Consider the following 16,417-nt stretch of genomic DNA (forward strand, 5'->3'; position numbering starts at 1 on the left):
AAGTTAAAACCAGATATTTTGATTAATTTAAAATCCAGCCAGGACATGATCTGGGAAAGGAATATCACAGTAAGGTGCCTAGCTTAAATACGTATACGTAGTTAATGACCATAGAGGCAACTCTTATGTTCACAGGAGTCCACAGTTGTATGCTATCAGTAACTGTAGTTGTAAAGAAGTGTCCACATCCTTTTTTGGCACCACTGTATTTGAGGCAGGAAGCTTGGAGACTCACTCTGAGGATCTAGCTGCTAGAGAAATCAATGTAAGCGTTGTGTGAGGTACAAATAGGTCACATACAATATACTCCTCAGAGGGGGGGGTTGGTCCCATGTCGAACAGCATTCTTCACTTTAGTCAGGCGGTCCAGTCTCCTCCGCGGGACGACCTAAAACACAACAAAGTACACACATGGTTATAAAAAATGTACACTTTCATCACCTTGCATGCCAAACGTATGAGGCACAAATCTCACAAACATGATCGAAAAACGGTGTCATCTAACCAGAACAAGTTAATACAGGGACTAATTAATTGAGAGTTGATGCAAGGAGTTTCAGGATGTGCACAAGCACTCTTAATGGAGAAGGATCATCGCCTGACGAGTAATCAGTCTTAACAGAAACTAAGCAGTTCTTTCAAGCTTTGGTGCTGAGGTTTCAGAAGGTTTAAAGTGAAGCCTAGTCCACTGTAAGCTGCTGTATTTTTGTAATGGAGTTTTAAAAATAAAATCTCGTCAAAACACAAAAACATGCTATTGAAATGCTGTCACGAGCATACAGGTGGCGAGTTAGAACCCTAACGTATGCCATGTTGGCCAATCAGGAAGGCTGAAAAAAAAAAAGGTATTAACCGGTTGTCACCTTGGAAGTTTTCAAAAAGGTTGAATTCGTGACTGTACTGCGTTTAGTGTAGACGACATGGCCAAACCACATACGAACATACGTTCATGTGAAACAGGGCCGAAGGCTCTGCAACTGCGTTTTCTCGCAAAACACTCAAACATACAATAAATACAGTAAAGGAACTTCTTAAACTTAATTTACACCGTATTTTAAATGCAACGATGGGAGGTAAAGTACTGTATGTTTTGTTTGTTTGTTTGTATTTGAAGATCTTGCAGTGGGGTATGAAATTTCATTACTCATTATAAAAAGTAACATTGTTACATTGTCACATTGTTGGCTTGGGGCCAGTGGAAAGGCATTTTTATTAGAATAGATTAATCAACTAATTAAAAAGCAAACGTCTCCTTATTTTGTCAAATTCTACACTTAGACTGCTGTCAAAAGGTTGTGGGGTCGTAGATACAAAACAAAAAAAACAAAACCTTTGTTTTTAGCGAGTCTCTTTGCTCACAATTCTCCATTATTTGATTAACATTATAGTAAAATAGTTATAGACGTGAAATATTAACACAATTTAAAATAACAAAGTTAAGTGTAATGTTTGTTTGTATTCCTGTGATGGCAAAAGCTGAATTTCCAGCAGCTATTACTCTCAGTCGTTCGTGTTCACATGATCCTTCAGAAATTGTTGATGGGTGCTTCAATTAGGCATTTTTTTATCATCATAGTTGAAAAAAGGGGTGTAATATTTTTGTGGTAACTGCTATTTATTTATTATATTCAATTAGAATTGTTTGTTGTTTTTTTCTTTGAAGCATTTTATTTGAGTCTTTTGTAATAATGTAAATGTCTTTACTGCCACTTTTGATCAATTTAATGCATTTTAATCCAAACGATTTTTATTTTTTTAACCTATACACTGATGGGAAAAGTATAATCTAAAATACCATGTAAATGACCAGCGCTCTCTTCCAACCCTCAAATACCAATGACCTTGAGGTGAGAACTCTTGAGCAAGGCACCGAACCCCAACTGCTCCCCGCGCCGCGCAGCCAACATGGCTGACCACCGCTCCTGGTGTGGTTCAGGATTGTGTGTGTGTACTGTGTGTGTGAAGTTGGATGGGTTAAATTGCAGAGCTCAAATTCCTGGCGGCGGGGTCACCATTGACTTGGCCACAAGCCACTTCACTTTTTTACTTAATGATTAATTGGTCATCCTCTTTTGGCCACCAATAACACATGACAGTGGTTAAATATGTGCTTAATAAAGACCACAAAACAACTTATTTTTTTAATTAAACATTTTAAAGATTTAGCAAGGCTTGAATGCATGAAAGGTGAAAGTCTTGAGGTCAAATCAGCACTTTACCTACAATCCAAAGCATGTTAAGAGTCACAATTTCATGCTTGTGCCTGAGCAAGTCTGGAGAGGACACGGCAACAGTGGGAAACACTTTTTCATATTAGCCATGTTCAGATCTCATCTGTGAAGGATGTCAAGAAATCTCAGGCTTAAGAGTTTATATACTAGTAGTAAAGAAATGACATATTACAGCTATAATTTAGGCAGAAAATAGGGTACTTACTCAAATTATTACGCCTCTGGTGTTGGCGTTTTGGTTGAACTAAACGATCCCAATGACCCTAAGACAGGTGATTCAAGGTGACAGACTGGACAAAACAATCAGAATCCTAACCCAAATGCAGAGGTTCTGCACCAAAACCATTAAAGATAATCAATGACCATTACCGCCCACCCGGTGGCCCACACAAAAACCCAAAAAAAAATAAGGCTCAAACAGGGAAAACCGCCTCCAAAAAACACACCAACAACCCTGTTCAATTACAAAAAACACACAGTTCTGCAAATCACTGGGGTCTTAAAAGAAAATCAACGGAGCCGAGGTCTGGATTGCCTTTGGTGTGAATGTTAAACAGGATATCCCAATACTGAGAAGGGATTCAGAACAAGCAGCCAATTACATCACCCCCCAAACAAACGTGGTTTTCCTCCCACTGACCAACAGACACAAAACACTCGCTCTGCCTCAGTTTAGCAACAACTTTATCAACCCTGAAGTTGTTCACTCATGCAGTTCCTTCCTCCATGGCAAGTTCGAGTGGCGTTCTATTTCTTGTCACAAGTTCCTGCACCAATCTGCATGCTGTCAGGCCTGTTAGACATGTTCTGTCAGTAAGATACAAAGCCAGTGACAGCATTTCACACAGACGGTGGGAGGGAAACTAATGAAAACTTTCATGTGGCAAAAGCCCACACAAAACTTTTCATTCAACATATCTCCACTTCCTGTAGACAGCTAATTATTATGGTGGGGGTTAATTACTTGTATATGGACACAGAATATTGTGGATGGATGCAAACAATCAAGGAGTGCTCAGGAAATTTTCTGCAGATCTATTTGTTAACCTGTGTCTGGGTATCCAGGTGGACCCGTATCCCTTCACAGAATGAGGGGCCTCAATGTTTTCAAGAACTATGATGTGTGTAGTTTCTCATTTTAGTTTCTCAATCGCTCCATGTTGTTTATGACAATTTGACATGTAATTTAACAGACTGAGTGGGCACAGTGGATTATTATGGGCAAGAAAAACAACTAATTAAAAAGCAGGCTTGTGAAATTATCTCTCATATGTACAACTTGTTATAAACTGTTATTAATATAGGTAGCATTTTGTAGTATATTTAACATTTACGAAAAAAAACAACATGAAGGACGGGGGAATTAAACATATGCATACACTTATACCCCACAAATCAGAGCACCATGGGATTTCCTGAACTAAATCCTAAATGTTAATGTGTGACTCTTTGAAACGCAGGTGCTGAGGGGGTGCTAGTCATTGACGGGAGGCTTGGCAATTAAATAGTAAAATTATAACCAAAACAGGTTATTTTTTATATATATATGATTAACTAAAATAAATATAATAAAAAAAACTGCCAATCGCTTTTGCTAATATTATGTCCAAATGAAAAAGGTGCATTTCTATTTAAAGGGCAGCATGTGGAGATGGCGAGTCAGCATCGGCATTCGGCAACGTCAACTTGGCAAAACTGACAACTGATCAGAACAGCAATAGGTTTTTTTTTATTAATAAATAATTAACAATGTCTCTTTTTCCCTGACACATTCATACTAACTTGACGGTGCCTTTGAGGTGCACTGCTTATGCACGAGCGTGAGCACGGAATAGGCTATAATCTGCCTGCCGATATTTTAAAGGAATCTTAATATAAACAGCGGGACGAGTTGACTCGCAGAAGAATCTGTAGTCGTGGGCAGGCATACTTAGACAAGGAAGTACTGCAGTTTTTAAAATCAATGCCATAATGTCATTAAGAAAATGTGATCTTTCTATTAGAGTACTTATTATATTAAAAGATTTATTGATTTCTGTGGCATATTTAAAACACTACCATTCAAAAAAGTTGGTAAGAGTGTTTTTAAAGTGTTCAGAAAAAAAGGTCTTCTTATGCTTAGTCAGTATTGATCAAAAAATACCGCGCAATAAAAAAACATTAATATTGCATGAAATATTGATTAAAATTTTAAAATAAACAGTTTTCTTATTTAAATATATATTTTACACAATGTAATTTATTCCTGTGATGGCAAAGGTGGAATTTTTCAGAAACTTCAGTATTCATGTGAACCCTTCAAAAATGCATTGCTAATATGTGCTAGATTTTGGATATATTATCACAGTTGAATTGACATGGTTGTGTGGCTTAATATTTTTGTGAAAAGCATAATGAGGAGTTCAAAAGAGCAGCATATATTTAATATATAATTTTTTCCGTAAAAAAAGAAATGTCCTTACTGTCACTTTTAATAAGTATAATGCATTCTGGCAGAATTAAAGTAATAATGAATTAATTTCTTAAAACAACAAAAACTTTTGAATGGTAATGTAATCCTGGGTTGTACAGATTAGTTCTAGGACTTATTGTGAAAAATCAAAGCTATTGAACGAAATGTGTTTTGGATTGTGTGGGATTTTACAAATTAAATGTCTGCGAAATTGTTACAGACCATGCAAGAAGAGTATGAATGCCAGTTTATTCAATTACAGTCCACTATTACTAAAAAGCAGCAAAATAAATAATAGTGAGTGTATTAGACAATAGCTACATTTTTCAGAATAAAGGCTTAACCAGAATGTGAACCTTAAACAGAAAATTGTTTGCATGTAATTGGTGCCAATAACTGCTGCTGCTGAAACTGGATTACAGGTGGTTAGTGTATTAGACATGTCCTCTTTGAGCACTAACGTACCATGCACAACAGTAACGCTCAACCTAACTGTTTCGTAAAATGGCCAGTCTTTGCTATTGTGAGTTGGATGTCAAAATCAAGACATGAGTGCAAGAGGAGAGTGATAAACAGAGGGCGGAAGGATTCAGAAGCTGTACATTTTATATCTGAAATAAAGCCTTCACAGTACCGCCCACTCTGTGCCGTAAGATGAAATACTCACTTATAAAAGCACATCTGTCACAAGCTCAAAGCGCCACTGTGGTGGTCTTTTCAAGAACATGGTTAGGGTTTGCATTTCTGTGAGCATGAGGTCCTTTATTTAAGAGTAATTTCCTCCTGCTTCTTCTAAAAGGATATAAATGATTGTTGATGTTCATGATGCATCTGAAAGGTGTGATTTTTCTGGTTTGTATTGGACACTGAATGTGATCTTTAAAGACCAGGTAGTTTTTCAATGAATGGTTCCTTTGGCAAACACTCGAATACCCTCATTAATAAAAGCTGACTGATAATCTTTTTGTTGATTAATCAGTATGAACACATTCTGTTCCACTTGACAATTACCGTGGCCACACCTTCCTCAGTTTATGTCAAAAGGAAAAGTTCAGCCAGAAAATGAAAAATTCTGTCATTATTGTACTCTGACAATAACTTTTAACCTCATTGGTTTCTTGTTTCCTCAAGGTTGACCTTAAATTATGATGTCAGTATGCAAAAACCATTAGGTTTGATATTAATGATGTGTTGGCAAACTTTGATTAAGGCTCTGTATGAGTTGATCAATGTTTCCATCTGAGTCAGAGAAGTGAATGAATCACTTACAATATCATCATTTTTAAAAAAACAATTTATTTTATTTAAAGAAATCAATATACTTTTATTCAGCAAAGATTGCATTAATTGATCAAAAGTGACAGCTAAAGGCATTTATAATGTTGCTAAACCATCTATACAAGTAACTTTTGTAAAGAAAAAAATAATATATACTAACTGTATAATAATTATAATAATAACTTAACTAAAATATCAAGCCAGCACAACTGTTCCGTGTTTGTGATAATAATAATAAAAAAGTTACTTGAGCACCAAATCAGCATATTATAATGATTGCTGACGGACTCCTGTGACACTGAGGACTGAGTCAAATCACTGCTGAGAATTTAGCTTGGCCATCACCAAAATAATAATTACATTTTAATATATTAAATAGGAAAAAACTGTTATTATATGTAGTTTAAAATATATGTGTCTGGAGTGAGGCACATAAATGAACCGAATTCAAAATTTTTGAGTGAACTATCCCTTAAATGTGCTTTACTAAGATGTAATCAGCTAATAATCTATATTCCACTGAGGAAAATCCGTCTAAATGGCAAGTCTGATAGAATAATGTCTGTTTAGATGTGGGCAGAAGTAGAAAGGGGATGTATAATGACTTGGTGATGTGCCAGGGGGGCACAGGTGGAGGAAAGGAGGTAAGGATGAGGAGAAGACTCAGTCAGAGGCTATAAACCTCGACTCTCATGCTGGGTTATCGGCATTCTGTCAGGGGCCAATTTTTAACACCACATTGCTGGTGTGTGTTCACCTTGCCGCCCCCCACAGGGAGCTGAGATGCCTTCAGTGGTGCCATGGACTAAACACCACCACCAAGCCCCCACCTACTGCACCAGCCAAACTGCTTTTACCCTCAGCTGAACATCAGTATTCTGCATTTCCCAGTTCTTGTATCTCTCATTGCCTCGCTCTCAATGACAGAATATGTAGAAGCTAGGAAAAGAAAAATATGCAACAAAAAGGTTTTTGGACCTTTCTACCTTCAGCTAGTATTTGGGGTTGCCAAGCCCCTTTAGCAAAAGCGATAGGCGAGGTACCTTCCAAGCACAAATGAGTTACTTCTTACCTTGAGCTTACTTTATTTACCTTTCTTCTTTCTTCTTAAAATGTATGCTGGCCGTTTAACATGATCACGGATGTTGAATGAGACAAATACGACAAATAGTGGATGCAGATGAGACGTGTCTGAACAAGTGGACACACTCTTGAGTAGGGAAAACCACACAAAAATTCAACAATCTATATAATTCACGTTAAATGGAGAATTCTGACAATTTAAGGGACCTGGGGCCTTTTTTTTACCCAAACAATGAGAGCAAATGTAAGGGGCTTAACATGGTAACTCATAATGATGGTTTAAAGTAAACTATGAAATATTGTGCAAGATGTGACTGCTACTAATGCAGTTCACACATACAATACTTTAATACTTCAAACTCACTTCTAAGAAAAATAAATTATTTATACATTTTTATGATTATTATTATTTATTTATTTTTTGCTTGCTGCTTGCACCACATGCAATAACTAAATAAATACATAAATAAAATGAAGGAAAAAGACCCCTGCAGACCCTCATAACTGTGTGTCAAGGTCAATAAAGCTTATAAAATGTCAAATAATTTGACCTTTTATTAAAGGGAAGGTGTTTCAGTTTGTTAAAATGACATGTGGTATGGACTTCCCAAAAAAAACATCATATTTATTCATTAATAATTATTGATTTATTCATAATATTCATGATTAATAATTAATGATATTTTTACACTATATTTATTTTGAACGTGCAAAAAAAAATGCAATTTACATTTAAAAATAAACTACTAATTATCTATAGCTGTTATTATTATTCCTGCTATTTTATTTAGTGTATACACTGTTTTGTATCTTCTTTCACTCTTTCGATGACCCACTTGTTTAATACTGTTCCACAACAGGTTACACTGTAATATATTAGAAGTTGTAATTAAAACAAAGATTATTGGAGTATGTTTACAAGAAAATGTTATTTCAGTCTATCTACTTCCAAATTTCATGTTTAATTTAATGTTACTTGCCATTACTTTGTAATTATGTCTGAAAATTTATCTATCAATTTCTGATTTAAAAATTGTTTCTTCTCCATCTACACCAAACAAATCATTTCAGTGTACTCTCAGTTTCAAAGCATACAAAATGTCTTTAAAGATTTTAATGCATTACAGTAAAGTTTTTAAAGCTAGAAATTTTGCAGATATTGCTGCCATTATTATGGCATCTTAGTTCCCATTCTGACCTTGTTTACAATACTTGGAACCCTAGTATGGTGTGTTTCGTGTGTGGTGGGGGGGGGGGGGTATATGAAAAATGTGGAGTGCGCGAACATACCACAGATATCTGTCATATTCTATGGTATGAGGCAATTAAGTGAATATGCGTGCAAAATAAATAAATAAAATACATCTGCAAAGGACAGTCTTGGCTTCTGTAGAGCGGGAGGAACAGAAAGCAAAGAAAAAAAACACAGCAGAGGCAAAACAACAAGCTCAAGGCCACCTAGAGAGGAGCTAGCAAACACAGAAATACAAACACACACACTCTTACACGCAGAAAAAGTATACATTTGCCTCTGAATATGGCCCAAAAAAATGGGTCATGCTGTTTTCAGCTCTAATTAAAACAGTAAAGAAGGAAAAAACACAACAAGCAAGTCTGAAGAAAGAAACTGTGATGATGGAGAGCTGTATGAACAGAGAAAACATGGCATTGATAATAATTAAAAAGAGAAAAGATCAAGGAACTTCCACTATTGGAAGTCCGCACTGACACAAAGAGAGAGTATATGAAAACGCTCTGCTCCCAGAAAATCACTTTCCGCCCTTGACGTATGTAGCCGGTAATATATGATGCTTCTCTCGCTGCATGACGGAGGTGAGCGTGTGTGTGTGTTGTAAAAAAGTAGGTCAGGTTTTTGAGAACTGACACATCTCCATGCTAAACAGATAAGAGCAAATCTGAAGTGCTGCTAAGAGCGGCCCTAGAAGAAGAAAGCCAGCTAGAGGAAGAGGGAGAGACACGGAGAGGTAGCGTACAGGTTTATAAGAGATGTTTATCGAGGGTTCATCACGGAGAGGGGAGCATAAGTGACAGTTAGCTGTTCTTTTTTACCTATCATTACACACACACACACACACAAACAATCACTAAACATTGTCTTTAAACACATCCTCTTGTGCTCTTTTGGCGCGGCTGTAATTGCCGGTCATTATGTTGTTCTTGCCTTTAGTAAAGGTGCCATTTATTTATATTTAAACACTGGCGGGGAGCGTAATGAACAACTACACAGGTTCGGACCTAAAAATCTGTGTCCTGGCTCTCTCCTGCACTTCCTCCTTGTGATTCACTGGTTTGGACTCCCTATCATTTGCTCGGCATGAAGAGAGTCAATCCTTCCCATCAGCTGACAACAAACTCTGGGCAAATGACAGATGATTTGAATGAGGGTCTGAAGGTTATCTCCTGTCCAAACACCGCACACCAAATTATCTGCTCCACAGACAAAACACCCAGCTTGGAGCGCGATGCTTCCTGTGTACGTGTGTTCACCTGTACACACCACACAGAATATGACGGGAGACTGAGGGTTAAAACAGTGCAGTCCAGCACAGAGGGGAACTAGAGCATGATGAGGGCTGGAAAGCGACAGTCTGCTGTAAGAGATGCCGCTCAGCAGGGGTCGCTGTTATGCAGTGAGGATAGTACAGTAGCATACAGTATATCCAGACACCCAAACACAATAATCCTGATGACACGGGCAAGAGGCCAAAATGATATATTGGGCACTTTCATAAAACAGACATATCACACTGCAGGGGTGCACTGAATTGATCAAAAGTGACAAATATAAAAATATGTAACCAATATTTAATTTCAAATAAATGCTGTTTATTATTAAATGCGTTCTATTCATCAAAAAATCCTAAAATCACTAAACATTGTCTTTGAACACATCTTCTTGTGCATTTATATATTTAAACACTGGTGGGGGAGCGCAATGAAACAACAAAACACAGTTTCGTTTTTTTTTTTTTTTTTACAGTCTGATTTCATATTTGTGTAAAGTTTTTTCATAAGCACTATATTTGTTAACAAAATATATAAATATATATATATATATATATATATATATATATATATACATACATACATACAGTGGGTATATATATAGGGATGGAAATGATGCAAAACTCATATAACTGATATAAATAATTGGAAACAATAAATATAAAACTTTTAGAAATTATTAGGCCTATATTGATTATGATTAATACTATATATATATTATATATAAATTATCATACATTTTAATATGTGATAATCCTTTTCTGATTAATTTTCACATTTTAAGGTTGAAAAGTCTGGGGTCTTAGACAAGGGCAAAATAATAAAATCTATACATGAAAGGCATTTGAAAATCAGTCAATCAATCAATACATGAGAATATGGAAAACAGATTCCATTTCCAAAGAAATGTTGAGAGTTATAAAGGTAAGTAATGAAAATCCCGGTGAATAACAGCACACATCACATTAGGATGGTAAATAGCCAGTGTGAGATCCAAAGTGAAAATGCTACTACACTGCATTTTTATAATTTAATAGAATGATTCTTCCATAACAAATGATATAACTAGCATACTAGCAAAGTGAAATTCCCTTTTTAAATTAAAGCTTGAATCCTAGATCTCTAGTGTGGCCTCATGCTGTGAAAGCTCACTTTAAACTGCAGGCCAGGTGTGACTGACAGGACTAAATGAGCAAGCTTCTCCCAATCTCATTTAAACTCGACTTAACAATAGCAATTCCTTGGCTCCTCAGAGTACGTACTTGGCTACAACAAACGGTATGTAATAATGTAACTGATTACAAGTCCCACTGTGTTCCATACTGAAATTGCTGACAAACAAACCATGCAATATAGATGCAGATTGATTGGCAGAGCAACGTTCTCTCTCTCAGAAAGAGACGGAGAAGTATTGATCTGAGCTGTAATCTATTGCACTGGCAGTGCTCGCTCTAGGACCGTGGAGCAGAAGAGTGTCAGTGCTTTATTATTAACAGCCAGCGCAGGGCTCGGCCCGCCTGATATACAGAGAGCCCACTCTGACAAATGAAACCAGCAGTACTGATGTCAGCAGTTTGGGTCCTCTACAAAACATCCATGCTTAGCCAGTGCAGACACTGACCTCAAGTTCCCTCCGAGGAGCCCATTTGGAGCGGAGCTTCCTTCTCACAGAGCAAAGATAAAAACAAGTGAACCTACAGCAGAATATGAAGCTTATAAAAGTGTTGATGGGAAAACTGAAAGAGTATACACTACCAATCAAAGTTCAAAATAAAGTTAGATATGTAAATGTGAAAAAAATGCTTGTGATATTTACACAATTAACAAAATTAGACAATTAAATAATAGTATTATATATAATTGAAGAATATCATTATTGTTCAAATGTATGGGGGCAGTATATTTTTTTTAAATACTTTTGAAAGAAATTTCACCAAGACTGCATTTATTAAATCGAAAATACTGTAAAAACAGAAATATTACAAATCAAATAACTATGTTCTATTTTAATGTTTTAAAAATTAATTGAGTGATTTTACTGAATTTTCAGCAGCCATTAATCCAGCCCAGACCAGAAATCATTCTAATATGCTGATTATAATAAATTAATAAATAAAATAAAATACATTCTCTGAAAAATAGAAAGATATTTCATATATAGTTGAAGAAACATTTATTTGAAATATATATATATATATATATATATATATATATATATATATATATATATATATATATTTATTTATTTATTTAAATTACACAGTAAAAACTTAATTACATTACAAAAATTCTATAAATAAAAAAATAAAACAAAAACCACCCACACACACACACACACACAGGCACTTGTGATTGACTTTACAAAGTGTTTGGTGATTACATAATGAAACGGATACTTGAGATTTACAAGGGCATGATATGCAAACTTTTACAAGGTGAACAGTTTAGTATTACCAGTTTAAATGTGTACTGGATCAGGACATAGGTGGGATGTAGTAGTTGGGGGTCTACAGAGCTGCACCCCTAGGGAGAGGGGAGAAAGTTGGGGTGAAATGAAACCTGATTCATAGACATCTTTCCAGCATCCTGTCAAACTGGTCGTTTAACCTTTACACTTTCAAACATTTAGCAACTACAGACCAACTGTGGAGGCCCACAGCTACATCAATGACCAACCAATTTTAGATCTCACAAATGCAGTGCCAAAAAATGTAATTGATCACCTGTCACAAGGTTTGAGTATGAGTATCATTATCCAGAGAGATCAGCTAAATGAGAGTATGGGAATTCTGTCTCAACACTGACAAGGTGAGAAGGTGTCAGCAAAATATCTGACTTTTGAACTCTAGTTAATTTAAAGTTAGGCCTACATAAATCCACCGCAAATTATGTGAAACAGACACAGATGTTACAGTAGGGTTCTAGGAAAAAAAACTTTCTTACACACACATAAATAAAAAAAAAAAAAAAAAAAAAAAAAAACCTGACTTAAAGCTGCGAAAGAAAAACTTATTTTACGATTTGATGCACAACACAACAGGATGTACTGTCTGACCACACTCACACTGTTAGCTGTGTGTTATCTTCGTGAGATTCAGAACGTAAACAGGCTATGCATGAATACACTCAGTTCATTTGTGGTGATGCTCTAGTCCAAGAATGACAGGTCAGCATTGATTATGGTTATGTTACATAAATGTCATTATGTAATACCTGTTCATGTACAGCATGAAACCAACAACGACAATGTCATGGGTTCACTTCCCGGGTAAAAAAAAGAAAAAAGAAAAGTTTGAAAAGTTTTTGTTAAGAACAAAAAATGTGAAAAGCAATATTTAAAGAAAAATATAATTCTTATTATTTATTATTATTATTTTATTATCTAGAAAGTTTAAATATTTATAATAATAAAAAATTATCAAAAATGTTTCTGTGAAGAACAAAACTGTAAAAAATTATAACATTTAATGAAAAAATATAAATATTATTTCTAGCAAATATTAATAAAAATAAAATAAAAACTGATTAATCATTTATAGTGAGGCCAATAAAATGTGCTAGGGCAAGTAAAAAAAAATAAAAAATAAATAAAACTTACCTTACTGTGAGCCCTGTGTGACATCTACACTAACTCATAATGCAAACATAATTTTTTAGGAAAAACAGATTATACACACAAAGTTGAACTTTAAATGTCATCATATCTCCCTGAAAGTGTCAGTTTGGTTTCCATTTTGAGTTTTTCTTAAACTGAAGAAATAGACAGATTTTCATGCTTTCCCAAACAATGCCGGATTGCTGACCAAATTATTTCTGCAAACTCAAGCTTCCTTTTAAGTTTATTATCATTCAATGTTTTTCTTTTGAGAAGACCCTTAAAACTATACACAAGAGAGGTAACTAAAGGGTCAGAAACACTGCACAGCTTATGAAGCCCTCATCTATTTTTTAATGGCCAGAATCTGCTGTAAATGTAAACATGAATGTTTTCTTCTTCTGTTGATATTGAACTTGAAGGTTGGAGGGGAAGGTTGTTGTCCCATTGACAGAACCTATGAAACTACACTCACCCTGCTGTCAATCAAATTTAATGGCTTGTCCCTCTTCAAATTCACAAGCGAATAAAGAACAAGGTCACAAGCATTGGATGCCATTGTCAAGAACTAGACCCATGTGCTTCCAGTGCTCAAAGTGAGCCATGGCAGGTCCAAGAGAATCTATGTTTCTAGAAAGTAACAAATCATATTACTGTGTGTCAGTAGGGCCTGTTTATCTTTAGCTACTTACTCTGCCTCTGTTTCTTATATTAGAGTTCTTTGTTCCAGACAAAATCTCCCAGATTCTCGATGAGGGACAACAATGCTACGAGAGTTCAGCACTATTTGGAACGCTGAGAGCTGATTCGGTTTGCTGGCGGCTGACACTGACAAGAGAAGTTACTCTCCAGGAACAGATTAAACTCTATGTGTGTGTGTGTGTGTGTGTGGTGTGTGCACAGGGCAGAGGAACTCCACTTGTGTAAAAAAACTGAAACACTGGCTGCTCTGTGTTCACTTCCTGCTATGTGTTCTGTCATCAAAGCATGCTTTGTTCCTCATTTATCGATTATGTGATTGACAAACAAACACACAAAAGATTCTCAGCATCAGTAAAACTTATGATCACTTGCATGTGATTATGAATGTGTTTTCTCAACACTTGCAGGAGAGTGAAAGCAGATGATTTCTTTTGCAGTGAATGTTGTGCATGTATGTCAGAGGTCTCCAAACTCAGTCCTGGAGGGCCGGTGCAGAGTTTAGCTCCAACTTGCCTCAACACAAAATCCTCAAAAATTCAACCAACCATAAAAAAAATTTAAAATGCTCATTAAGGTATCCCACCAGGAACAAGAAGCTAATCTTTACAGAACAGTGGCCCTCTAGGAGCACCCCTGACGTATGTATTTGAGTGATTTTATGTCCTGTATATAGCACTGAAGTGTACCTACTGTACAACTGCTGTAATGCACATCTAGATACCCTGCTATCACCATCCAAGTTTACATGACAGAGGTCAGACAAGGCCACTGTACGGTCAAAGGCCCTTTTATTTAACCCAAAACTAGAGTTATATGCACAACTTTTAAGAAAAATTTTTCAGTACAACCAAATATCCTTCAATTATTCTGCATTTACAATACTGTTCAAAAGTTTGGGTATTTTTAAATGTTTTTAAAGAGGTCTCTTATGCTCATCAAGGCTGCATTTATTTGGTTAAAAATACAATTAGTAGTATTGTGAAATATTATTATAATATAAAATAACTTTTTTTTCTGTTTCAATATATTTTCAGATGCAATTTATTTCTGTAATGGCAAAGCTGATTTATCTTCAGTGTAACACGATCCATCAGAAATCATTCTATGTTGATTTGCTGCTCACAAAAAACTAAATAAAATAATAGTCTTGTTATTGTGTTGAAAGCAGTTGTGCTGCTTAATATTTTTCAAAACCATGAATTTTTGATGAGTAGAAAGTTTTTGCATCACCTTTGATTATGTTAATGCATCCTTGATGAATAAAAGTGTTAGTTTTCAGCAGTTAAGATTCATTTGAATTTTTATTCATTTCGAATATCAATCATGTTTAATGTTAAAAGATATTCCATGTATAAAACCAAAAAGGGCATGGAATGTTGGTAATGGGCCAAGCCAAAATAGGAATAATGCCAAAGGGGAATGAATAAAGAGTTTGTGAGGTCAGCGAGCCCATTAATGATGTCCTAGAATAAGTTATTTTGAGCAGGTGTTGACGAGGTCCCATGCAAATGTTGATATGTGAGTGAGAGAAGAAAACACCTCCACAAAAAGCAGAGAACACGAGAGAGACGGGTGGGGGAGCACAACGTCAAACATACGAAAACTGCATATTTGACAGCTGAAACCATCATTGACCTTCTAGGGGGCTTTAGCCGCCTGTAGGGGTTGAGCAGTTGAAAATAATCCTCCCCCTGTCAATTGTCACTCAAGCTCAGCAATAACACAAGCTATCATCCAGCTTAGCCTTTCCCCAATTGAGAGAGAGAGACGCGACGAGAGAAAGAGGAGGAGAGGAAGATCAGAAAAGATGCAGAGAGTTGAAGAAATCGCTAAAAGAACCAGCAGCCATGAAATTCCCCCTCCATTCGAAAAACGAGATCAAACGTTCGCTGGCAGATTTGCTTAATTAAGTGTCCTTGAGCTGTATTGATTTAAAAAGCCTTCACTTTTACACCTTACTTCTAATATCAAAGACCCAAACCAATCAGAGACGAGATCGTGTGGAGCTCAGCCAATCAGCACAAAGCAACGAGGACCACTGGACGGGAAGTGATTACAGACTCATAATGACGTTGACCCTCCGTGACAGTTCTCAATTACATCTAATGATCGCTGCGACAAGGGACACAAAGCAAAATATCCCCTTCAGAGCGAATGGAAGCAAATATATAAGCGCAGACCTTTCAATGAACCGTGGCCAGGAAATGGCAATTGCTTGTTGCTCTTAAGCCATCTAATATTTACTTGATATTTGAGATTATTTATGCATCAGATTAGTTTGCGAAGTTGGTTTTGCATTGTGTGGAGTGTTATGGAAATGTCCTGACATGACAAAGGTTAGAGAGTTGGACTTGTAACCCAAAGGTTGGAGGTTCGAGTCTCGGTACCAGCAGGGATTGTAGGTGGGGGTAGTGAATAACCAGCACTCTCTTCCACCTGCTCCCTGGGCACCGCAGCAAAAAAATGGTTGCCCACTGATGCTGGTATGTGTTCATGATGTGTGTGTTTGTGTGTGTGTTCATTACTCACTACATTTACTAGTATAGGGAT

The 16,417-nt window shown here is 36.1% G+C and overlaps 1 protein-coding gene across 1 annotated transcript in view; it reads right to left on the bottom strand.

Moving 5' to 3' along the window:
- Window positions 1–329: 329 nt before the first annotated feature.
- LOC109106077 (lipoma-preferred partner homolog) overlaps window positions 330–16,417 on the bottom strand; it is a 49,811-nt gene continuing 33,723 nt past the window's right edge. The window contains exon 4 of the mRNA XM_042757487.1: window positions 330–389. Within this exon, the coding sequence (XP_042613421.1) occupies window positions 354–389 (36 nt within the window). The 3' untranslated portion in view covers window positions 330–353. The remainder of the gene's footprint in view (window positions 390–16,417) is intronic.

Source organism: Cyprinus carpio, chromosome A6 (genome assembly GCF_018340385.1).
Source record: "Cyprinus carpio isolate SPL01 chromosome A6, ASM1834038v1, whole genome shotgun sequence".
In the NCBI taxonomy this organism is placed as follows: Eukaryota; Metazoa; Chordata; class Actinopteri; order Cypriniformes; family Cyprinidae; genus Cyprinus; species Cyprinus carpio.